General features: G+C 49.2%; 1 protein-coding gene across 6 annotated transcripts in view; it reads left to right on the plus strand.

Moving 5' to 3' along the window:
* The first annotated feature begins 1,928 nt into the window (after window positions 1-1,928).
* Window positions 1,929-25,790, plus strand: part of ELN (elastin) — a 58,919-nt gene continuing 35,057 nt past the window's right edge. For 4 of the 6 annotated variants that reach the window (XM_080983839.1, XM_080983841.1, XM_080983842.1 and 1 more), the window contains exon 1: window positions 1,929-2,103. In XM_080983839.1, coding sequence (XP_080839965.1) covers window positions 2,019-2,103 — 85 coding nt within the window. In that variant the 5' untranslated portion in view covers window positions 1,929-2,018. The remainder of the gene's footprint in view (window positions 2,104-25,790) is intronic. The other 2 variants (XM_080983837.1, XM_080983838.1) reach the window with 1 other exon arrangement.

Genomic DNA, 25,790 nt, shown 5'->3' on the forward strand with positions numbered 1-25,790 from the left:
GGGGCTGGGAAGAACAATTCTTTGGAAACAAACGTTCCAGAAATTCTTGAGTGGGGAATTCTACGCCCCATGCCAGATTTCTGTGAATGGGGGGTTATAGCCATCTGTCTTCTCTATATGTGACCCTACACATAGAGATGGAGCAGTCCTACTCTATCTGCCACTGCTGCCCACACCAAGGTGGGTGGCATAGCAAGGGATGGGACTCTATCAAAGGTAACACCTGGTTTCTGGGGCCTAGAATGAAGATTTTATTAGCATCTTGAAGATGGCAAGAGTTCTCCTGGGCATATACAAACTGTGCTTCAGTTATTATGGTCAGGTATGCACGAGGCTTCTCTATTCCACCTTCTGTAGCAGGAGGGATAGATACTCTTCTTCTAGGGTCTGCCCTGAGCATGTGCAGAGAGCATTTCAGTCACCAAAGTGAGAAGGAACATCATTTGGAAGGATCATCTCCAGCCCTGCCATCTCCTAACCATCTTCTTCATTACAGCTTTCCTTGTAATTGCTTCTACTAGGAATTTTGTCAACGGGTTGATGGATGTACCCATTTCACAGAAGGGCAACTGAAGCCAAGAGAGTTGCCCAGCACTTTGTGGTGAATGCAGCAGGGCAAGACATCTTGAAATTCAGGCTTCCTCCCACCACCACCTACGTCCTCAAGATGTTCGGGTCTCTCTTACCACCCTGAAGGAGGGGGAGGGAGTAAATTCTGCAGGCGAGACTATCTAATTTGCACGTTCCCAAACAACCTGAGAACCGAACCTTTGACATATGCACTTCTCCGAATTTTGCAATGCAGTTCTCCAGCCAAGGAACAAAAATGCATTCTTGTTAGGCAAAGTGTGCCTAACATTGCATCTATTAGCAAAAAGAACATGCCCGAAATCCATTATATTATGTGAAACCGTTTTGCAAAAAAAAAAAAAAAAACCCCGCACAGAGCCAGGCCAAAAATTGCAGGCAACAAACTGTGTGCATTCGGAGCTGACGAATTCTCGTGAGGGCTTTTCGGAATAAATAAACAAATTGTAAACCGATGTGGAAACATGCAGAAGCAGACTGGGAGACCGGGAGAACAAGGACCTGAAACGGACAGGTTTATCTGTGCCACTCCTCCTTTGCAAATGTGGCAACGAGAGCATTGGTGTTGGTGTTGTTTTGCTAAAGGTCAGGGATCCGTGACCCCCTTGGCTCAGGGCCACTTTCAGGCCATGGCTCCCTGTGTTGCAGAGCACCGGTCCAGGTGTAGGATGTCTGAGCACAAACAAAACTGAAGCAACCGCTTAGCGGGGGCTGGCTGGCTACGGCCCAGGGGTTCAGCTGCTCAGAGCTGGAACCCTTTGGAGATAGCTTATCTCCAGACTCTCCGACTTAATTTCTGCCACCTTCCCCCACCCCTGCTCTCTCCCCCACCCCACCCTTAGTCCTGTCTGTTCGGCGGGGACCCGTTTCCATCCGGCTCCCATCCTCAGGGCTCCTCACATTCCATTCCAAGACACCCCCCGCTTCCAAAACCCATTCCGACGAGGGACCCTCGTCCCCCTCGTCCCACAACCTGAATGCCTCCTGGCCCGTCCTCTTGGCCTCAGGCCTTGATGCCCTGCATTGGTCCGGGGCATCTGATTCAGCCAGAACTTTATCCCCCTCCCTAAAAGGAGGGGGGAGCCGCTGTACCAATCTGGATCCCCCCTCCCTCCAGCTCCCTCCCCCTTTTCCTGAAATCTCTCTTGGCAGCAGAGCTCGCTTTTGGCAACAGATCCCACCCGCGCTGGGGAGAGAGGAATTACAAAGGCAAGCCAGGCTCTTGGAGAGAGAGCTCCGTGTGTGTGTGTGTGTGTGTGTGTGTGTGTGTGTGTGCCCCCTCTCCCAATGACGTAGTGTCCTGAGCCTTGTCCCCTCCCCTCACCCCTCCCCTCTCCCCCCCTTTTACATCCTTGGAAGCCGCAATTAAGCAGCTCCGCTAGGATAAAACACTCCGGCGGCCAGCGGGCTGGGGCATTGCGTCGAGAGAGATGGCCAGGCTACGGACTCCTTCCTTCCTTCCCGGGGCTGTCACTGTCCTCCTGCTCTCCAGTCTCCCGGCTTCGTGGCAAGGAGGTAAGAGGCAGCGGGAGCAGCAGAGAAGGCTCAGGACGAAAACCGCAGACAGCCTCTGACCAGATGCTTTTTCCCCCGGCCCTGGAAGGGGTCATCGAGCCGCCTCGCTTCCAAGCCATCTGCGGCAGAGGCTGTTCCGTCTGGGCAGTCGGGGCACCAGACCTCCGCCTGCACCCACCTTTTTGCTTTCTTGCAACAGGCCACTGGCTGTCACAGCCTCCCCTCTGAGGTGCACTTGTAGAACACGGCAAGGAGCAGGATGGGGGGCAAGACTGAGAGGAGCCACCTCTGCCTCCCTCTGCTGTGGGTCTCTCCAGCTCCTGCCCCACTGGTGGGCACCTGCCACCACACCTTTTAAAAACTCAGTGCCCACCTTCCCCGGAGCAAGACTCACTGCTCCATATCTCAGACATGGTGCAGGGACCAATCCCTCTACCCCCTGCTTGTTGGTGACAAGGGGCAAAAGTCTGGAGCCCCCGATACTGCCCCTCACCATCTGCAGGGTCTCCGAAACCTTCCGGGTTCACCCTGAAGGTGGCTGAGGTGCTGCCTGCCCACAGGGACTCACTAATATTACCACTGAAAAACTTTAAGGGTCTATCGTGGTGGTTGAATGGAAGGGGGGCAGGATATGAAGCCAGTGGACTCCAGGAGAGGACAAGAGGGGCTTAACTGAATCCCCAGAAGGTGTTTGCCAAACACCAAACCTCAGCCCCTCAGATGGTGCAAACATGTAATGCAGTGTTTCTGAGCATGTGCAGAGTGCCTTGAGGAGCCATAGCAGTGCTTTGGGGATTGGGGCACAGAACATCGGAGTAAAAAGGGTTCCTCTGGAACCCCAACATTTACTTTCATCTTCCTTGGTGTTTGGGGGGGGGGAGTTAGCTCCCCGCTTGCCCCCCACAAGTGAGTTTGGTCGTTGCTCAAGAATTAGCTGTGGTTCTTGCTTTGCAGGGAGTTGAACTAGCTGAGTCGCTGAGTCCTTCCTAGCGCTACAATCCTATGAATTATTGCATGTCAGAAGGATGTGCCACCTGCATGACCCACACAATTTGCACAGGTCGCTCTCCTGTGGTGACAACGTGACTCTCCCCGGGTGACCACAGACGCTTTGCCCAGTCGGAGGCAAAGGGAAGCCCATGGGGAGCAGGAGGGCAGGATCCGAGTGAGGTTCCTGCCTTGCACCCGATCCAAAAAGGGGAAGCAGGCAGGAGAAGTGGGTCATGCCCGTAGGATCCCATGGGGCTCATCAGAAGGGACGCCCCCATCCCGGACGCCTTTGCCCCATCTCTGGGAACACCGCGGTCCCGCCAAACAGCCGCCGCCTTTGCCTGCAACTTGGGTGTCCTCTTGGAAAACATGCTCTTCCCGGGTTTTGAACACAGCAAGAGGCATTAATGAAACACACTCTCTTGCTTTTCTATTTTGGCATTCCCCGCGAGATCGTACTGTCTCCCCTTGCCGCCCTCAGGAACTGTCATCGTTTCAGTCCAAGCATGTGGGGTGACGGCTTGAGGATCCCATTAAAAAAAAAAAAAATCTCTTTGAGAAGTCTCAGATCTGATAGGCTGGAAGAATTCCCCATCTCTGGGTCAAACTAGACAGAGACCTGCTGTTCAGAAGGCTGGGCTTTCTCACTCGAGCAACCTGCTTGACAGATCGCCTCTGCATCTAGCAGGGGAAGGATTGCCTAGGGCTTAAATGTTGGGACCTGGGGAAGAAGGGCATCCGAGGATCGCCACGGTCAGGGCTGGGGAGCTGGTGAACCCAGAGACATTGCAGGACTCCAACTCTCCTTATGCCCCATCGTTGGCTGCTGGGAGTTGGAGTCCGACAGGGTCTGTAGGGTCACAGATGTTCCCTTTGCTATAAGGGGCCGGGGGTGGCGGCCCGACAACTGTTGTGACATCATGGGGGAACCTGTGAGGTAGCTGTGATGGGTGAAGCAGGCCCACTCAAGTCAATAGAGGGTTGGACTAGATGACCCTTGGGGTCCCTTCCAACTCTACAATTCTGTGATTCTAAGTCCCGCTTCCATGGGACAAGAAGCATTCCCCCTTCTCTCTCCCCCGAAGTGAACTAGAGGAACGCACACGACCCATCTCCATCTGTTCCTTCTGAGTGGGTTTTTCCACGCTGGTAGACCGAAGTCATTTTGCTGCGAGAGTCCATTTATTTATTTCCTTCCTTATTACAAAGGTACCTTGGTTCTCGAACTTAAACTTCGGGAGTCCGTTCAACTCCTGGAACAGTTTGAAAACCAAGGCACAGCTTCCAATTGGCTGCAGGAGTTTCCTGCACTCAAGCAGAAGCTGAATAAGCTGCGTCGGATGTTCGGCTTCCAAAGAAAGTTCGCAAACTGGAACACTCACTTCCGGTTTGTGGTGTTCGGGAGCTAATTTGTTCAGGAACCAAGCTGCTTCAGTATCAAGGCACCACTGTAAATTTATATCTTGCCACATCCTCCCAAAGGAGCCCGGGGTGGGGGCGAGAAGGTGGTCCCCAAATTCACAGGGAGACCCTGACTGGACGGGCACTGGGATCCTTCTTTGGAGTGAGGTGGCTGGCTCAGGCAGCAGGCAGCAGTGCCCCAACCCCTCTGCCAACCCCCTAAGCTAGCCTCTACTCTGCACCCCCTAAGCCGCCCTGCTGCCTCGGGAAGAGCTGAGGATCTTGTCAAAATAAGTCATTCATCAGTCCAGTCAGATTGTGTCAGGGCCACTGGGACAGGGCAGAGATCTTGCAATCCAGCCCTTTGCTTCGGGTGGTAAAATGTCATGACCAGCACCCCATTACTGCCAGCCAAGGCTGGCAAGTCAGCTGAGAGGGCAGGGGTGGCCAGGCTGCTTGGTGTGCCCAGCTGGTTCCTTCATCACCTTGCCACTGTTCAGTGCTTCCCTGCCACCAGAAGCAGCCTCCTCTTCATTTTGCCCAACAGTAGAGCCGGCCCCGATGCCACCGGGAAACTCCTGGCTGGAGCTGGGGGTGCCCTTTGCATGTTCGCTGTTCAGGCTGCCTCGTACAAATTGCTGCAAGTGTGGCAGGTCTGGGAGGCAGGGCGTTTGGAGTGGTCAAAGCAGGTGTCAATTGGGATTGCTCCCGAGTATGGCTGCACATGCATAAGGGTCCCATGTTCTGTCCCCAGCTGGGAGAGACCCCTGCCTGAACCCCTAGAGAGCAGCTGCCAGTCAGTGCAGACTGTCCTGAGCTAGATGGACCAAAGGTTTGACTTGGTAGAAGGCAGTTTCCTGCGTTCCTATGAAATAAGCTGGATTCCTCCCCCCCCCCCCCGCTTTTCCTGGGCTCTCCTGGGATGTAACCAGATAGTCAGCCTAGATAGCTTAGTAAACTGGCTAGAGCACAGTGCTGATAATGCTAAGGTTCCAGGTTTGATGCCCGTACGGGACAGCTGCATATTCCTGCACTGCAAGGGGTTCAACTGGATGGTCCTCAGGGTTCTTTCAGCTCTACAGTTCTATGAAATAGCATCCATGAAATAGTCTGAAGGTTCGGGACCCTCAGGCCCATGATATGGATTAATTTCTGGGCATATGAAGATGGCGGCTGGCTGGGTTCTCAACAGCAGTTTATAGAGGCCGCTAAGCACCTCGCAAGGAAAGGGGAAATTGTGGTTAAAAAGTGGGAGCAGGAAATCTGGGACCCGGGGCTTGGTTCCCACTAACAACACCCCTGTATTTTGCCACCATTCCTCTGACAGCCGCTTCTCCATAAATATTTATCAGGGTGAAAAGAGTCTCTGAAAGCCAGAGGCATGCCTGCAATTCTTTGTCCTTCCTACAAAGGTGTGTCCGTTATGAGAGACTAGATGCCCCTTTGGGTCCCTTCCAACTCTACAATTCAGCTATTTCCTCCTGCCTAAACAGGAGTTCCGTGCATAAAAGATCTCATGAGAGTTGGCAGAGCTCTGATTTCCCCTTCTTCCATTCCTGGAAGGGAAACAGCCACAGAAAGGGGAAGCAGGCTCCCCAATAGCTCTTTTCCTAGTCGCCTGGGGTGAGTTGAGATTGCCTGCTGGTTGACCACAGCTTACAAATGATCAAGAGGGTGGTTTTTCTTTATGAGGTGCTAGAGTGCTTAGAGATTCCTAACAGTGGCTAGTAAATTCTTTTGGTAATGACAAAAATGGGCCGTTTTTGTTTTTTGTTTTTAACACAAGCTAGTATTCTCTTCTGTGGTCAGAAGGTCAGTTTGTGTCTGTAATTCCTACTCTGTGTTGCTTTAGGCAGTAGTTAAATTGGATTTAACTTTCCCCTCACCCACAGACACCCATTCGAAACCCGGAAAAAGACTGCCACATTTTCCTATACATTAAGGATCCTCAAGGCCTTTTCACACCCACCCGCTGTGTTCTGAAGTGAGCGCCAATGAATTAAATTGTGGAGCTCTCTCCCCCTGGAGGCAGTGACCAGCCACCAATATGGATGGCTTTGGAATGGAGAAATTCACAAGCTATTGGTGGCTACTAGTCATGATGGCTCTTCTCTGCCTCCACAGATGGAGGCAGCAATGCTTTTGAGTAACAATTCCTGGAAAACACAGGAGGGGAGAATGCTCTTGCGCTTTAAAAGTGCCTCTAAAAGTGTTCTGATGTCTTTTAATTATTGCTTTCCGCTAGTTTGCTTTTGTTACTTTGCATTTGATAGGTTGGACACCGCCTCGAATCCCAGCTCGGGAGAAAGGCAGCGAGTCCAAATAAATTTAAAAGATAATAACTTGCAAATACAAAGTGGATAGCACTCCCTGGCAGGTGGTCAGATTACCTGGTGGGGGCGGCAGCGCTGAGATGCAAGGGTGTGGCAAGGTGGCGCTGGAGGTGGAAATGACCACAGCCTTTGAAAAGCTGCGATTTTTGTGGTTCCTGCATTGCCAGGGGTTGCATTCTTGGGATTCCTTCCAACCTTGCAATGCTGTGATTCCATCAGTTTTTGTTGCATTGATCAAAATACTTTTAAATGGGTTTTGAATGAATGTGCAATTAATTGTTGGTGCTTTGAATTTTATTGGGCTCTTGCCTCGCTTAGTGGGTCATGCAAACCACTATTCTGAAAAATGTTTTTCGTAGTGTTTTTTTGTTTTTGTTTGGTGGTGGTCAATGGGGATGAGTTTATTTTCTCTTTCAGGGAAAAAGGGTTTCGTGTAAATTAACAAGTGATCATAATGATAATAGTTGGCGGGGGGGGAGGTGACCCCAAAAAGTCTGGGAAATGCCAAGCCAGTTTTTCAAATCGGAGGGCCATTTGCTGCAAAATAGGGCACATATGAGGCCACGCTTGTCCCAGGAGAAGTGGCCTCCCATCGGCTGATCCTTGGCGTGTTTACTGGGAGGTAGCTCCCGCTTGGTCCAAGTGGCCTTCCTCCCACATTGAAGCATTCAGAGAATTGCAGGGAAATTGCTTAAGGAAAACAGGACGGTGCATTTTTTGCGTTTGGCAGGCCTTCAGATCCATTAAACCGGTCAACAATTTTGAGGAATCGGGGCTTGGGTTCTGTTCCAAAGCAATCTTTAGAGTTCAGTGGGAGCCTGGGCCTACGTCTAGGAACCATGCACTACGCTGGACAGGACTGCCATATATATATAGTAAAAGGCACTGTGCAAAAACTTAAAGATACAGCAGCCCTGCTTGGAGGATTGCAGGCTGATGGGCCTCTGCAAAGCAGTAGCTAGGTCACAGGCTTCCTCAAACTCGGCCCTCCAGATGTTTTGAGACTACAATTCCCATCATCTCTGACCACTGGTCCTGCTAGCTAGGGATCATGGGAGCTGTAGGCCAAAAACATCTGGAAGGCCAAGTCTGAGGAAGCCTGAGCTAGGAGGATAGGAGGCGGAAGGGGAAGGGAGGGTTGCTTAACCCCTCCTCCTTCCGCCCTCCCCTTGGCTTTCTCCCGCCTTGTTTTTCCCTCCCGCCAAGAGGCTAGAAATATGTGTGTCCGGCTGCCTTGGGAAGCGGAGGGAGGGAGGCAGAGAAATGGTAATGGCTGGGAGGGAGGGGCAAATGTTTCTTGTTTTTTTCGAATCGGAATCATAGAATTGTACAGTTGGATGGGACTCAATGAGCCCTCTTCTCCAACCCCCTGCAATCTGAATTTCATTTCCCCACATTTCGACATCAGTTTGCAAATTTTAGTGATAATAAAAAAGTCCTCATGAAAATTCATTTTAGGACAGATTTCTCCTAACTGGGAAGGCTTGAGGGAGTTAGGGGTGTTTAGCCTGCAGAAGAGAAGACTGAAAGCCGATAGGATAGCCATCTTCAGATATCTGAAGGGCTGTCACAGGGAAGACGGAGCCAGCTTGTTTTGCACTGCTCTAGAGGGGAGGATCCAAACCAATGGATCCCATTGTCAAGAAAGGAAATTCTGATTAAATATTAGAATCTGATATATCTGAAGGGGCGTCTCCACCCCTATCATTCAGCCCGGACACTGAGGTCCAGCACTGAGGTCCAACTGCCTTCTGGCAGTTCCCTCATTGCAAGAAGTGAAGTTACAGGGAACCAGGCAGAGGGCCTTCTCGGTAGTGGCACCCGCCCTGTGGAACGCCCTCCCACCAGATGTCAAGGAAATAAACAACCACCTGACTTTTAGAAGACATCTGAAGGGCAGCCCTGTTTAGGGAAGTTTTAAATATTTGATGTCTTATCATGTTTTTAATATTCTGTTGTGAGCAGCCCAAGTGGCTAGGGAAACCCACCCAGATGGGCAGGGTACAAATAAATTATTGTTGTTGTTGTTGTTTATTAGGAACTTCCTCACAGTAAGAGCTGTTCAACAGCGAAATGAACTCCTTTGGAACGTGCTAGGCTCTCTATCATTGGAGATTTTAAAAAAGAGGTTGGGTGGCCACCTGTCAGGGATTCTTAAGCTGTGATTCCTGCATTGCAAAGGGTTGGACTAGATGACCCTTGGAGATCCCTTCCAATTCTACAATTCCATGATTCTCTGAAATCTTGGAGAGCCTCTGCCAGCCAATGTCAGCAGTACTGAGCTAGATGGACCAACAAGCTCAACTGGCTCTACAGAGTGGCAGACTCTGCACAAGGCATTTCACTGTGTTCTTATGAGTGGGGCTTCCATCTACAGAGGAAGTCTACCTTTGAGAACAAAATCACGGGAGCCAAAACAACAGGGCTTGGTTGTCATCTGCAGGTTCTTCTTCCATGGTTCCTATGGGGGCCTCTGGAGGCAAAATGAGAAGGCTGGACTCAAGGGGCCAGGAAGGGAGGGAGAAAAAGGTTGCTCCATCAATGAAAACTTCACAGATTTTTGGAGCTGGCAGCAAATGGGACTTGCAAGGCTTTGGAGGTGGTTGGAAACTGAGCAGCTGCTTGTTAGAGCTGGGGCAAATTAGCAGCCCCAATGTTTTCCTTCCCGATGTATCATGGGCCCAATGTTATTTCTTATGGTGTCCTCGTGAAACCTTTGTTAAGAAGAGGCCTGCAAGATAAGATAACGACCCTTACTAGGCTTTCTATCCTCCTTCTGTAACCAAAAAAAGGATTGGGATCTGAGGCTTGCATGCGGGGGGAAAGGAAAGTCTCGCCTCCCTGATCCCATAAAGATATTGTGCTTTTCTCGTTCCTTTCCTTCCTAGCTTGCATGCCCTTCATGTGTTTTCTTAAGCTGTTCAGAACATGGCAAGGCCTTGCTTAAGCCGTTAAGTCAGTTTCTTAAGCTGCCTCTCCCCTCCCTCGTGAGTAGCGGGAGCAGAGGAAGGCTTGGGAATTAATGCAGCAATTGGCATCAAGGCACCCAGTTCATAGCAATAGGCCCACTGTATTCTGCTTAATGGGATGTGGGTGGCGCTGTGGGTTAAACCACAGAGCCTAGGACTTGCCAATCAGAAGGTCGGCGGTTCGAATCCCCATGACGGGGTGAGCTCCTGTTGCTTGGTCCTTGTTCTTGCCAACCTAGCAGTTTGAAAGCACGTCAAAGTGCAAGTAGATAAATAGGTACTGCTCCAGCGGGAAGGTAAACGGCGTTTCCGTGCGCTGCTCTGGTTCGCCAGAAGCAGCTTAGTCATGCTGGCCACATCCCTCGGCCAATTAAGCGAGATAAGTGCCGCAACCCCAGAGTCGGCCACAACTGGACCTAATGGTCAGGGGTCCCTTTACTTTTACCTATTCTGCTTAACGCAACTCAACAGTGTGATGCAGCAGCAAAAATGGTTAATGCGATTCAGCAGAAGTCAACTGTCCAGATCAAGGGAAGTAATAGGACCAATCTGGTCTGCCTTGGTCATACAGCACCTGGAGTCCTGTGTCTGGTTGTGAGCACCCCTGTTTAAGAAGGGTATTTTCAAGATGGAAGACGTGCAGAGGAGGTGACCAAGATGATCAAGGTTTTGGAAACCGGGTCTTATGAGGAACGGTTGAGAGAGCTGTGTATGAGTTTAGCCTGGAATAAAGGAGACTGAGATGGGATATGAAAGCCATCTTCAGCTATCTGAAGGAAGATGGAGCAAGCTTGTTTTCTGCTGCTCCAGAAGGCAGGGCCCGAACCAATGGATTCAAACTGCAAGAAAGGCAATTCTGACATTAGGAAGACCTTTATGGTGGTAAGAGCTGTTTGACAGTGGTGGTGGACAGAAGGTGGTGGGCTCTCCTTCCTTGGAGGTTTTAAAGCAGAAGTTGGATGGCCCATCTGTCAGGGATTGTTTAACTGTGATTCCTGCCTTGCAGGGGGTTGGACTAGATGACCCCAGGGGTTCCTTCCAACTCTACAGATGAATGATTCTATTACACATTTTTTCTTGCCTTTCCCCCAAGGAACTCATGACAGTGTAGAAAGCCTTCTCAGTCACTTGAGCATCAAAACAGCCCTGCGAGGTGGGTGCATCATGCTGAAAGATGAAGACTGGCCTGAAACTGGAAACTGTGCTTCATGACTCAGTAGGGATTTGAACCCAGTTTTCACTGATGCTAGTCTGACACCCACTGTGCTGGGTTGGGGGGCGGGCGGGATCTGCCAATTTCAGTTCCTACCAATTTATCATTTTTCCAATCTTGAGTTTCCCACATTTTCCTATCAGTTTACAAATTAGTCCTTAAGAAAATTTGTCAGCTTTTTAGTGCAAAGCAATTTCCCCTTCCATAATGCTCGGGTGTATTTTATTTTATTATTTTACTATTAGATGCTCTTTAGCCACACTCTACCCCAGAGTATGGATTTTTGTACACATAACTTGGCTGGAGAACGGCATTGCAAAATCTGGAGATGTTCAGATTTTGAAGGATGGGTTCTCTGTTTCAGTTTGCATGTTGCTTTGTGTAAAGTGCAAATCAGGGAGGCTTGCTTTTAAATGCAAACTGAGCTGTATTTCTCTCCCTGTCCCTAGTCATAGCTCAGTGGCGGAGCATGCAAATGTTCCCAGGTTCAATTCCTGGCATTTCCAGGTAGGGCTGGGAGAAATCCTCTGCCAGAAACTCTGGTGAGCTGCTTCCAGTCAAAATACTGAGGTGGCTGGACAGGGTATAATAGAAGGCAGCTCCCTGCATTCTTGTAAGTGGAGCCTCCATATACCAAATTAGTCTACCTCTAAGAACCAGCGATGAAAAACCACAGCTGCACTGACCGGGGTGGCTGATGGGAGTTGTGGTCCAGCAACATCTGGAGGGTACTGAGTTGGCAAAGCTGGTTCTAGTCTCAGAAAGAAACTATTATTTGGGCCAGAAATTTGGCTGCACTTGCTCAACTGCAGATGCAGACCTGATTTGTCCAAGTCATAATGCAGGAGATGACCCTTGCAGTTCCTCCCAGCTCTAAAATTCTATGATATTCATCTCTGCCACGGCAGTCTTGGGCCTCCCGAGCCTGGTGTGTCTCAGCACTAAGGCGATTAGCTTGGCTGTCGTTGTGCGGGACACAGAGGGGAGGGAGGGAGGCTGAGGCAGCTGGGCACGAGATGCCAGCACTTGGTGGCACCCTCAACTCCTGACCTCTCTTCCCCGATCTGAGCTTTGGCCTTGGGGACGTGGGTGGAGGAAAGGAAGCTTTTTTGTGAAGAAAGGTGGCAGCGTTTGGGACTCTTTAGTTAATGGCGAGGAGGAGGTGACTTGATAGAAAATGATGCCTGGAACGGAGAAAGTGAGTAGGGAATAGTTTTTCTCCATCTCTCATAACACTAGAACTGGTGGACATCCAGGGACGCTGAGTGTTTGAAGATTCAGGCAAAAGAAATTCCTTCATGCAGTGCAGAGTCTAACCATGGAGCTCTCAGTGATGGCTGCCAACTTCGATGCCTTTAAAAGAAGACTGGACAATAATAAGGCTATCAGTGGCTATTGGCCGTGATGGCTATGCCCTGCCCCCGTGGTTGGAGGGAATACCAGTTCTGAATACCAGTTCCTGGAAACCACAGGAGAGGAGAGCTGCTGTTGTGCTCAAATCCTGCTTAATTTACTTTCCAATGAGACATCTGGTTAGGAACTGATTCTATGGGTGGTTTTGCTGGGTAGACCATTCGACCTCTGCTTTTCTCATCTGTGAGATTTGGACAGTCAGCGTCTGGGAGATCCACCAGAATCCCAATTCCCATTTGCACGCCCACCCCACAAAATCTGTAGGTTTCAGAAGGGCAGCTTGTTGGGGGTCTCCTCAACGTCTCTCCAGACTTTTCCCTCTGGCGGGAATTTGCATGAGGCGCCATCAGAAGTCCTTGGCAATGCTTTGGATTGAGGTGGGGTGGGTGGGAAATGACCTCCAGAGTTGACAAATGTATCCCTTGGCCCCCCCACCCCCAAATGTTAACACCCACCAAGAGAGCAACCTTTCTCGCTTCCTCTCAATTTTATACCCCCGAAACAAATCTGGGAGGAAAATGAGAAAATGATCCCTTAATTTCGCTGTGACAAGAAAACATTCTCAGTCTGAGATCACGGCAAATGCAAACATTGCTCTCCATCTTTGGAACATGGTGTGTGTGTGTGTGTGGAGGGACAGAATCTGATTATCTTGCCAGAAAATGTCCCCCCCTCTCCCTTTTGAGACACCCCTGGCCACACCTTCAGCTGAACATACGTTCCCAGACAGGAGATAAACACAGACCCGTGTGGGGATCAGATTGGCTGGAATAGCAGCCAACTTTCTCGATTAAAAACATGACTTAAGAGCCTAAGAAGAGCCTGGTGGATTTGGCCAGTGGCTCATTGAGTCCAGCATCCTGTTCTCACAGTGGCCAACCAGATGCCCCAATGGGAAAACCTCAAGCAGGATTCAGTCTCAGGAGCAACTCTCCCTTCCTGTGGTTCCCACCAACTTTCATTCATAAGCATTGCTGCTTCCATCCATGCAGCTATCATGCCTAGTAGCCATCAATAGCCCATGAATCTGTCCAATCCTCTTTTTAAAGCCACCCAAGTTGGTAGTCATTGCTGCAATGAGTTCCATGGTTTAACTCTGCTCTGCGTGAAGAAGGAGTTGCTTTTTCTTGTCCTGAACCTCCCAGCGTTTGGCTTCCTGGGATGTCCATGATTTCTAGTTTTCTGAGAGAGAGGGTGGGGAAAAAACCTTTCTCTACCCACAGGAGGCAGTGACGGCTACCAACCTGGATGGCTTTAAAAGAGGATTAGACAAATTCATGGAGGAGCAGAGTGCTATTGATGGATACTAGCCAGGATGGCTATGCTCTGCCTCTGTGGCCGGAGGCAGTAACTGAATACCAGTTTTTGGGAACTGCCGGAGGAGGGGAGAGGGCTTGTATACTTGGGTCCTGCTTGCAGGTTTCGCAGAAGAGGCATCTGTTGGGCCACTGTGAGAAGAGGATGCTGGAACAGATGGGCCAATGGCCTCATCCAGCAGGTCTCTGACATACTCTCCAACATTTCTCTGATGAAAATAGGGATGTCCTATTCTCTTCTTCTTCTTCTTCTTCCCTCGCCCATCTGACTGGATTGCCCCAGCCACTCTGGGCAGCTTCCAACATATATAAAAACATGATAAAATGACAAACATTTTTTTAAAAAATCCCTATACAGGGCTGTCTTCTAAAGGTTGTATAGTTACTTATCTCCTTGGCTTGGGGGGGGGGTCTCATACGCCATACCTTCCAACGTTTCTCCGATGAATGTCCAAAGGAAAAGTGGGACATTCCAGGATCAGATCAGAAACTGGGGTGGCTTCTGTAAATCCGGGACTGCCCCCGGAAAATTGGGACACTTGGAGGATCTGCTCTAAAGCTTTTATGTCTGCTCTGCTAACTTGGCACCAGCAAGCCAAAGCGTGGGGCCGGGCTGTGGCGCAGTGCCTGGCATCATTTCCCGCTCTGTAGCCTCTGCCCATGTGCTCCTCTTGCCCTCTTTGCCCGCACCTGGCAGGCATTAGCTTAGCTTGCTCCCTTGCAAGCCAGCCAGCTACAACACAGAGACACAAGCATCCAGGCTGCCTGCTATCATCTCCAGCTGCCTGTTGCCTGAGGAACTCCATTATCTCAGGGCCTTAGGCCAAGCCGAGGCGTCCAGCCGAGTCCTGATTGGCCAGCCTCAAAGGTGTGTGAGTAAGAAGGAGCTGGGAGGCCCATAATCCTTTCCCAGAGGGAGGCAGGGCGGATTATCGCCGTAAAAATCATCATTCCTGGGTCCAGTTTCCGAAGGCCATCTGCGTGTGAGTCAGGTCTCTCTCTCTCTCTCTCTCTCCATCCACTGCCCAGGAGCTCTCTCCAATTGCTGCTGGATGTGTGCGTCTGCAGACACCTCCATGCCAAGACAATCATATCTGTGAAAATAAGAGAGGTTAAAAATATATTCAAGCTGGTTTGAAATATAACAGACAAAGCTCCCTCCGTTGTCTGAAATGCCAGCTCCCAGACTTGTATCTTGCGCTGGCCAAGAGATGAGGCATCTGTGCTGTCTCCAAACTGAAGCAAGTGAAGAATCAGAGAATCGGAGAGTTGAAAGGTCACCCTTAGGGTCATCTAGTCCAAACCCCTGCAGTGCAGGAAACACAGCTCAAGAATCCCTGACAGATGGCCGTCCAACCTCTGTTGAAAAACCTCCAAGGAAGGAGAATCTGCCACCTTCTGAGATAGTCCTTTCTACTGTCAAACAACTCTTACTTTCAGAAAGTTCTTCCTAATGTTTAGTCCTTCTGTTTACTGTTCTTTTGCTCATGAAAGCCGCCTTTAGCCCCAGAACCTCTTTTGAATGTCAGTTTTTCTCCCCTCTGGAGTATGAAAAAGCAGGCACAGACGTCACTGGGCATGTGCCGAGTGCATTTTGCCTTCACAATCTACATTGTGTCAGTCGCCGCTGAGTTTTGTTCAGAGTGAAATGCCAAGGTGGGTTTTGCACGGTACTGAGGAGAACAGCTCAGGTGGCAGAGTTTTGACTCTCCGCCTGCCTGAATTGGGAGATGGGTTTTGATGCCCAGTGCCAGTTTTAGAAGAGGCAAGACATCTTCCTGAGAGTCTTGGCCAAGATCTCCTCTCTGTCCCAACATCTTTATGCCTGGAAGCTGAGATGGTTCTTCCCGCCACCTCTAAGCTATGGAACTCATTGCCACAGGAAGCAGTGATGGCCGCCAACCTAGATGGCTTTAAAAGAGCATTCAAGAAATCTATGGAGGAGAGGGGCTATTAACCATGATGGCTGCTCTCTGCCTCCAAACTCAGAGGCAGCAATGTATCTGAATACCAGTCTCTGGAAACCACAGGAGGAGAGAGGGCTCTTGTGCTGGGGTCCTGCCTGCAAGTTTCCAATTGGGGCATCTGGTCGGCCACTGTGAGAAGAGGATGCTGGACTAGATGGGCCCCCTCTGGTCTGATCCAGGAGGGTCTTCTTATGCTGCTACGGGACACCAGTCGCAGCCTACTTGGCACCGAGGCTGTGCAAAGCTTTGCTGCAGCTCTGCCGGAGGAGCTGGGAAGGTCGGCTGAGAGCCGCCCCCACCCTGCTATTTGTCTGCGGACTGCTCTCACACACAGCAGGCGCCTCAATTTTCCCCAAGGAGATCAAGGGAGGCCGCAGCGTTGAGCCCACAGCACCAGCTCTCATGCCAAACCCTCGCCTCTTTGACCTGTCGTAAGCTCTGGGAAACGGGCTGGGGGCAATTGGCGAGGATGTCTGGAGTAGAGGGACACACCATCAGGATAGTCAAAGCGCAATGGCCACAGAGAAAGCCAGGGAGGCCAGCTCTTGGGTGTTTTGGGGGGCAGTGAGGTCAACAAGGCCTCTTGAGTTGAGTTGAGGACTGTGGCATCTGGCTAACAGATGCCTATAAATAGGAGACGTTCATGAGAAGCACCCATCATTGCTCGGGAATGCTAAGAAACCTAACTGATCAGTGCAGTTTTCAAAGCTGTGCAGTTTGGAAAGGTTCGATTCACCATCTTCATTCCAAATCACGTCTGCCAATATCAAAATTTAGATGCAAATGTGCCCCTCTATTATGGATACCAATATCTCAAGAGAACAGACAGACAGACAGATCGTTATCTAGTAGATGTGAGGCATGCTGGAATCGTAGAATTGGAGGGATGAACCCTCTTTAATCCAACAGTGATCTTTTGGTGGCTGTATCTAAAGGGCAGGCTTAGTGTGGCTTCCTATTCACTCATTCCTCTCAGGAAATCCCTGCAAACTGATGTTCTGCAAAGGGGACAGAGCAATGATGGTTCCCTCCCTCCCACATGCCCCAACCGAAACAGCGACTTCCAGAATGCTTTGGGAGTCATCGCGACGTATATGAAACTTGATGTAAGAACATAGGAAGTGTTGGCTGGATCAGGCCAGTGGCCCATCTAGTCCATCATCCTGCTCTTAAAGATGCCAAACCAGCTGCCTGTGAGAAACCAGCAAGCAGGACCTGAGTTCAAGAGCCTTCTCCCCTTCTGTGATTTCTAGAAAATGGGATTTGGGAAGTAATGCCATCTCCAGCCACGGAGGTTGAACAGAGTCATCCTAGCTAGTAGCCATGGAGAGCTCTCTCCTCCACAAATGCGTCTAGTCTTCTTTTAAAGCCATCTAAGTTGTGGGCCATCACTGCCTCCTGTGGGAGGGAGTTCTGCTGTTTAAAATATGTGCACTTCCTTTCCTCTGCCCTGAATCTTCCAGGTTTCGTTTTGCTCTTTCCAGTCTGTGTGTTAGTATATAGGTTTCATTGGAGCTTAGACCTTGGCAACTGTTTACAGCCGAGCCACTTGAGAGCAGGGATGGGGTGGAATCCAAGCAAGAAAGACTCTGGGCTCACGCAAAGTGCCTTTCTCTTGTTCCTAAATCGCCAACTCTAAACAATTGTTTGTCCGTCTCCAGCTGTAAAATTTCTGGCGGAGGAGGGGGGAAAAGGCACACGCCCCATTTTATTTTCATTTTTAATGAAAAGAAAATACGTAAACATTGCAGCAAAACAATGAGCTCTTCGGAGGGTTTGCTGAGTCCCATCCCACCCTTTGCGTGCAAACGGTTACATCGTTTGTGGGGAGAGCTTCGATTTGCAAAATGGCACCCCCCCCCCATCCCTGAAAACACTCATGTTTGCAGCAAACCGCCTGGGGGGTTAGTGAGTTTAGGAAAGAAGTCTATTTTTCCAAATTCCGCATTTTGTTTTTCATAGCAAGCCATGGAAAAATGGGGAGGTGGGGGGGGCGGGGAGAGAGCATTTTCCAAAAGTTGATTCATTTTCTGGGCACAAACATCAGTGATACAATTAAGCAGCCTTCGACTGTCCTTTTCTGTTTGCTAACAGGGAGTGGGGGTAGAGCGGGGCTTAATTAGACTATGGTTGCGATGCTAACCGTCTGGGGGAAATCAAGCACCTCTGAGCATGAGAAGAGTGCCATCCTTTGCAACAGTCCATAAGTATGGCATGCATGGCCTGGAAAAAATGGACAGAGAAAAGCTCTGCTACCCCTCTCATATTAACACAAGAACTTGCAGATATCCAATGAAGCGGGATGTGAGATGATCAGGACAGATAAAAAGACTTCTTTATGAAGCGCAACTCATTCTTGCACGAGGCCACCATGCTCACCAACTTAAAAAAAAAAAAAAATCATTGGATTTTAGAGTTAGGGTCATCTAGTCCAACCCCTTGCAATGCAGGAATCTCAGCACACAGTCCCCCATCCAATTTGAAACCAGACCCTCCAAGTGTCACTATTTTCCAGGGACAGTCACAGGTTTACAGAAGCTCTCCCAGCTTCTGATTTGATATCTCATTTTTCCTGAGCATATTCCTTCGGATGTCCCTATTTTTATCAGAAAAACGTTGAAGGGTATGGAGTTATGCAATCCCCCCGAGCCAAGGAGATAAGTAACTGTACAACCTTTAGCAGACATCGGAAAGCAGCTGTATGGGGACTTTTTGTTTAATGTATAATGCTTTATTATGTGATTAAATACAGTATGTTGGAATCTGCCCAGAGTGGCTGGGACAACCCAGTCAGATGGGTGGGGTATAATAATAATAATAATAATAATAATAATAATAATAATGGAATAGGACGTCTCTATGGACAGATGTTGGAGGGGTATGTTATTTTCAATTCCTCTCCTAATGATCCCTAGCCTTTTTCACGCCCTCCTTGGGAAAGGCATTGTAGGCCTCTCTCCCTTTTGCTCGGCAGTTGCAAAACCCAATGCATTTAGACTGAGGAGACGGCGAGATATAAGCCGAGTGATAAATACCAATAAATCTCGGAGAGTCGTCCGTCTGCGAGGCATCAGATTCCGGCTTGCCAAGTCTCTCCGCGTGCAGCCGCCTCACTTCCTGGAATCGCTCTCCATGGCTGCCCATTAGTGAGTCACATTGCACAAGGAGTGTGTGTGTGTGTGTGTGTGTGTGTGTTGCAACAACTCCATTTTATACATGTTCACTGACAGCCCAGCAGAGCTGCGGTTAGAGAGAGAGAGAGAGAGAGAGATGACCTGTCTTGCGTCCCCTTTCCCTGGAAATTCAAGAGCAACACTTTGGCAGAGCTTTATTTGTTAAACAAAATCTATATGCCACTTGATCAAGGCTCCAAACGGTTTACGAGAAGTCATCCATCAAAAAACAGTAATTGAAAACATTTGGGAAATGATTAAAACTAATGGCAGACTAAAGAGAGATTTGAAGTACATGCATACATGCCTGGGCAGGCTTGCCTGAGCAAAATCTTTAAGCAGGTGCTGTAGAGAGTGCAGCCGAAGCTCCTGCCTGATGTCAAAAGGCAGGGAGTTCCAAAGTTTGGGTGGTGCCATGCTAAAAGAACAGATTCTCACAAGTGCAGAGGTTGTGCGGCACCTGTAACTGGGCCAGTTCTGCAGAGCAAAGCAGTTGAGTAGACACATTATGGAGTCAGGTGGTCCTGCAAGGAAAGCGGTCCTAAGTTTTCAACAGGTTTTTGTACCAGCAGCAATGCGTTGCTACCTTGGCCTGATAGCAAACTAGCAGCCTGTGCAGATTCCAGCTAAATTCTAGGAAGAATTTTCTGGTAGTAGGAAATGTTCAATAGGCAAGTGGACAACCTTAGAAAGTGGCTAGACTCTCCTTTCTTGGAGGTTTTTAAGCAGAGGTTGGATGGCCATCTGCCAGGATATCTTTCGCTGTGATTCCTACATTGCAGGAGGTGAGATTAGATGACCCCTGGACTCCTTCTTAAACTGTGGTGCCCAGAACTGGACAAGCTTCTCCATGGCGATTCATCTTCTCTGGTCTGGAGAAATTGCTCCTGGTGTCAAAGGTTTTCCGGGGCAGAATCCTGGACCCAATGGGCTGGGTTTGATGGCAGGCCTATTTTCTGGGGGCTGGGGGGGAGGGAGAGAGAAAAAGAAAGAGAGAAGCATGTTCTGATTACAGGCAAAGGCAGAGGGAAGCTGGCCCACAGCCACTGACAATTTTGGGAAGGAAACAAAAGATTGTGTTTTTGTTTTGTTTTGATTTGTTTCTTACAAAGGAGACACAGAAAGCTCCAGCGAAGCCAGCTGTGAGGGAAGGCCAGGATTGCTCCAGCCACATACCTGGGCAGATTGAAGCCTCAGCGACATCTGCTGGGCAAGGCGGAAGCGGCACAACTAATTGTTTCCTGGGCAGCAGGTGATCGTGCTGATCTTCCTCAGGAATGGCCGCAGCCTGGTGGTCGGGCACCTGCTATGCATGCAGAATGTCCCAGGTTCAATACTGAGTGGCGTCTCCTGGTAGAGCTGGGAGACCCTTGTCTGAAACTCTGGAGGCTCACTGCCTGTCAGTGTAGACACTGCTGATCCAGATAATAGAATCAGAATTGTAGAGTTGGAAGGGATCCCCAAGGGTCATCTAGTCCAACCCCCTGGAAGGCAGGAATCTTTCGCCCAACGTGGGGCTCGAACCCTTGGAGCTGAGATTAAGAGTCTCATGCTCTACCAACTGAGCTATATAGACCAGTGGTCTGACTTTGTCAAAGGCAGTTCTCTGTGCTCCTATTTGGGAAAGGCCTATTTAAACCAGCTCTTTGTCTAGAACCATGAGGACTAGAGTCTTACTTTACTTTTAGCGAAAGCACCGTCGCTCAGCAGTGCAGCATCTGCTCTGAATGCAGAAGGTCCCATGTTCCATCCCCAATGGCATCTACAGGTAGAGCTGAGACTGTCTCCTCCTTGAAACTATGAAGAGCCACTGCCAGTCAGTGTCAACAGTACTAAAGTAGATGGTTCAGTGGTCGGATTCTGTACAAGGTTGCTCCCTGTGTTCCCCATAGAGTAGGCAAAACTGATGGGGAGGGCGGAGGTCCCACATTGGCTGGGATTATCTAGTGTGAAGTATTTTCTGTATTATTACATATTCATTGTGTTTATGAACCACCTTTTTTTCTCCAAGGCAGTGGTGTAGCGTAGGTTGCCGATGTCCTGGGCAAGGCAAGTATTGCGCCCCCTAAGCCATGGACCATTAGCACAGATGCCAAGAGGTAGTTTTCTAGGTGGGGCTTGGCGATCTCACATGGGGCTGAAATGGACCAAGTTTGGGAGTTCTAGATAACCTTAAGATCAGAGGCAGGTGGAAAAGCAAACACAACTTTCCACTTGCCTGTTTCTTTGTTTGTTTTGGGCAAGTCTGTGCAAGGGCTCATTTCTTTTAAAAGAGGCGCTTTCTGAATCCAAGGTGGTGGGAATCACAGCATGGAAGAGGACAGCAGCAAGCTGGGAAGTGCCAGTATTTTTTCTTTTGAAATTTTGTGCCCCCTCATAATTTTGCACCCGGGGCCCCTACCCTCTCCTCCCCATGCTACACCACTGCTCCAATGAGCTTTAGGTGGCGGACATGGTCCCCCTGCCTCATTTAATCCCCACAACAACCTTGTGAGGTAGGTGAGGCTGAGAGGCAGTGGCCAGCCCCCAATGAGGCCTTCATGGCTGAGTAGGGGCAGAATTCGAACCCTAGTTTCCCAAGTCCTAGTCCGATACAAGAGTACATTGGTCCACCAAAAAGGCAGAAGGGGATACATCTGAGCTTCTTCCTGCTCCTTTCTCCTCCCTCAACGCCATCCCCCCTCGCCAGCAGCCACGCTCCTCCTCGGGTCTCTGTTTATTTCATCACCCTCCTCTTCCCACCCTCCTTCCCTCCATCTGTTTTGGCGAAGCCTCTTGCCTGTTTCCCAATTCGCCCTGGCTTGCATGTCTTGAGGATTCTGGCTTGTGTTGACTTCACTTTGGGCCGCTGTCCAGCAGCCAATTAAGCTAGAATGCCGGGACTTTAAACCAGTTCTAGACCCGCTCTGGAGAACGGGGGAGGGAAGGTGGTTAGAAGAGGCATCGGTGTGTGTTGGGGTGGGAATAGTGGGGGGGGGGGAGCAACCTAGAGAGTTTTGCTGATCTGGTGATTGGAGGCCTGTTTCTTATGCTGGTTTCCAGATGTTTTTTCACCGCGCTCTCCAGCACGCCGGAGCAGATGTTCAGGCGGTAGCGCTTAATTGGTGCCTACCCTTGAACCTGAGAAGAGGCTGCTGGATCAGGCCACTGGGCCGCCGGGTTGCAGCCTCGTGTTCTCCCAGTAGCTGGCCAGATGCACCACTGGGAAACGCAGAAGCAGGATTCGCCACTTGTGATTCCCAGCATCACTGCCTCCAACTGTGGAGGAAGGACATAGACATCGTGGCTTCAATAGATGTCTAATCTCTTTGGAATCCATCCAAACTGGTGGCCCTCGCTGCCTCCTTTTGGAGGGAGTTCCTGAAGAACCTAGGGAGATCCTGCTGGATCAGGCTGAAGGCCAGTCTAGTCCAGCATCTTAGGAAAAGGAAAAGGGTTCAAATGAGAGATTCCGACCAAACATCAGGAAGAATTTCTGGTGGTAAGAGCTGGTCTGGACCCTATTGGAAGGTGGTGGACACTCCTTCCTTGGAGGTTTCGAAGCAGAGGTTGTATGGTCACCTGTCAGGGTTTGGCCTAGGACCCTCGTACCTACGGGACCGCCTCTCCTGGTATGCCCCATGGAGGACCTTAAGGTCCATAAATAACAACACTTTAGAGGTCCCAAGCCTCAAGGAGGTTAGATTGATTTCAACTAGGGACAGGGCCTTTTCAGCACTGGCCCCGACATGGTGGAACGCTCTGTCACAAGAGACTAGGGCCCTGCGGGATATGACATCTTTCTGCAGGGCCCGCAAGATGGAGCTGTTTCGCCTGGCCTTTGGCTTAGACTCACTCTGGCCCCTTATATGGGATTTGGTATATAAATTTTCCCTTGGCTTTTTTTGCTGGCTCATGTAGGACCAGCATGGATAGCTGACTTGGGTGAATATCTGATGTTTTCTCCCTTTATGGTCTTGATTTATGGGCTACTACTAAAATGAGGCTGCATTTTAAGCTGCATTTTAAGCCGTATTTTAATTAACTGTTTGTTTGTTTGTTTGTTTGTTTGTTTGTTTGTTGTTGTTTCTCTTATATTTTATTGTAATTCATATTTGGTGTTAGCCGCCCTGAGCCTGCCCCTGGCCGGGGAGGGGAGGGTATAAATAATTATATTAAAAAATTATTATTTATTATTTATTGAGCTGTGATTCCTGCATTGCAGAGGGTTGGACTAGATGACTCTTGGAGTTCCCTTCCAACTGAATCATCTTCGCCTCCCTAGGAGGCGCTGCTGATTCCTCAGTCTCAAGCCTTCTTTGCATGCTCCCGAGTATTGTAGCCTACCTTTCACTGTTGTTGTGTGAAATTACTGCGATAAAACATGCAACTCTGCTTTTTTTTGGGAGGGGGAAGTGTTATGGAAATTCTGTAAGACACTCTGTGATTTTTACGGAGCTTATGAAAATACGATCCAAGCTCAAAGGCTGGAGGTGGTGGGTGCAAGATTGGGCATGGCTCCTCCACTCCTTCGAGTCGCACTGTGGCTCATGACTTTGATTTGGGGATGGACTGGGGTTTTGCTGCCAATGCACAGCTTGACTCGCTTGCTTGAGCCATCCGCGAGTCTTTGCTCAGTTGCCTCATCTCCCTTGGGTGCAGGTTCAGTGGGGGTGCATGGGGAGGGGAGATTGAGAGGACCCCGTCCTTGGACTGTCTGTCTTTTCCACGGTTTGAAGAGAGGGAAAACAATCTTCAGAGAATGACGCCAGTGTTAATTAGCTAATTAGGGGGATGCTGAGGGTGTGTGTGTGTGTGTGTGTGTGTGTCAGAGAGAGAGAGAGAGAGAGAGAGAGAGAGAGAGACAGCGTCCTTTTTTCCACCCCCTAAAAAATTAAACCTCTTCACAGCCCAACTTGGCCTTTGTTTGACAATGGAAAAACTCCCTTGGGAGGTAGTGGACTTCATTGGAACAAGAGTTTAGACGGCCACCTGTCAGAGATTTGTGAGCTGTGATTCCTGCATTGCAGGGGGTTGGACTAGATGGCCCTTGGGTACCCCTCCAAATCATAGAATTGTATTCTATGATTCTATGCATCTGAGGCCCCTCCAGATGTTTTGGACTGAAACATCCTCCAACCTCATCAACAGGGAGCTGTGTTCACACCAGCTGAATTATCACATGACCACACTGACTGGGGCTGATGGGAGATTTATTTGTTTATTTATCTATTAAGATTTACACACTGCTTGATTGCAAAAACCCCCAAAACCCTCTCAAAGAGATTTACAAAAAGATAAAACGATGAACTTATCCTTAAGAAGAATTAACAACAAAAGTTAAGACTTTCTGAACGTTAAAATAACAATAGCAGATTAAGAACTGGAAGCAGATTAAAATTCACACCAATTTTCTAAACATCTGAGTGGGCTTGTCTAAACAAAAATGTTGTTAGGAGGCACCGAAAAAGGTACCGGGACTGTTTATGTATGCGACAACAGCTGCAAGGATGCTACTAGCCCAAAGATGGAAAGAACCAACAGTCCCGACTAGGGAAGAATGGCAAGCCAAACTGCCGGACTATGCTGAAATGGCAAAACTGACTGGGAGACTCAGGAATCAAGAAGATAATGACTTTAAAAAAGAATGGGGGAAATTCATTTACTTAGGAGACCATTGTAAACAAATTAAAAATAACTTGTAAAGAAACGAAAGATATGGATAATTTAGAGAGATAAAAATTGTGGAGAACGTAATATGTAGTTTTAGAAAAAGTATTTTAAGGACCCATGCAGGGGACAGGGGGACGGGAAGCCACAAGATTCAGAGAATCTCATATATGGATATGCTGAAAGTTTTTTTTCCTTTTTATTATTTTGGATTTGTTCTTGTAAAAACCAATAAAAAAATTATTAAAAAAGAAAAGAAAATGGTACATGCTTGGTATCAAGAGGCAGGGAGTTCCAAAGTGTAGGAATGGGTATTATGTAGTCCAAGTCATCTAGAGGGCCCCAGGAGGTTGGTCTAATTCCTCACTCTGCCAGCTGCTGCTGCTCTCCCTACTTGGCAAGGGCACTCTCCAGATTTCCTAGTGGCCATCCCATAATAAATCATTGTCATTGGGGGTGGGGCAGGAAAGGGCAAGATGCCCACTTGAGGAAAAGAGCACATGGGCAGAAAATTCCAGTTTTCTTTGCCACCCCTTCACAACTTATCCAGAAAGCAGATATGTTTGGGTGTTGCCATTCTTTCGTAACTACAGCCAGATCTGCGTTAGATTGAATATCTCTTTTTTTAAAAAAAAGGAAAAGGAAAAGCCTTCTCTCTTGTTAACAGAATGTTCAAAGCTTTAGAGGAAAGAGATTGATGTGTGCAATTGTGTGGTTTGCATTTCTTTCTGTATACAAGCAAAGCAATGTCACGCCATGTGGTCCACCTACAGGAAAGATGGGCAACATCTGGAGAGGGGGATCCAGATGTGCTTGACTCCAGCTCCTGGCCTCTGGCCTCGGGGTTGATGTTAAGAACTGGGAATCCACCACACACCTGGAGACCCCCACAGATCTCCCCCAACCATGACCTGCAAACTCAGCTTGGGAGACTGGCTTTTTAAAAAGCCCTTTCAAGAAATACGAATATAAGAAGTCTGTTGGATCAAGCCCATGGCCCATCTAGTCCAGCATCCTGTTCTTACAGTGGCCAATCAGATGACTGTGGGAAACCTGTAAGCGGGACCTGAGTGCAAGAGCCCTGTCCCCTCCTGTGGTTTCCAAAAACCGGTATTCAGAAGCGTTGCTGCCTCCAAGGTCCCTAGCTGGAGACCCAGACCCTGGGCTGACAAAAGGTCCCCTCCCTTTGTTGCAGCGAAAGAGAAGCACTCTGCTTGTGCTCAGGAGCAATCCTCTTTCTTGTTCCTACTTCAGAAGAACCTG

The sequence above is a fragment of the Podarcis pityusensis genome (assembly GCF_964106645.2).
Source record: "Podarcis pityusensis genome assembly, chromosome: 15".
Taxonomy (NCBI): Eukaryota; Metazoa; Chordata; class Lepidosauria; order Squamata; family Lacertidae; genus Podarcis; species Podarcis pityusensis.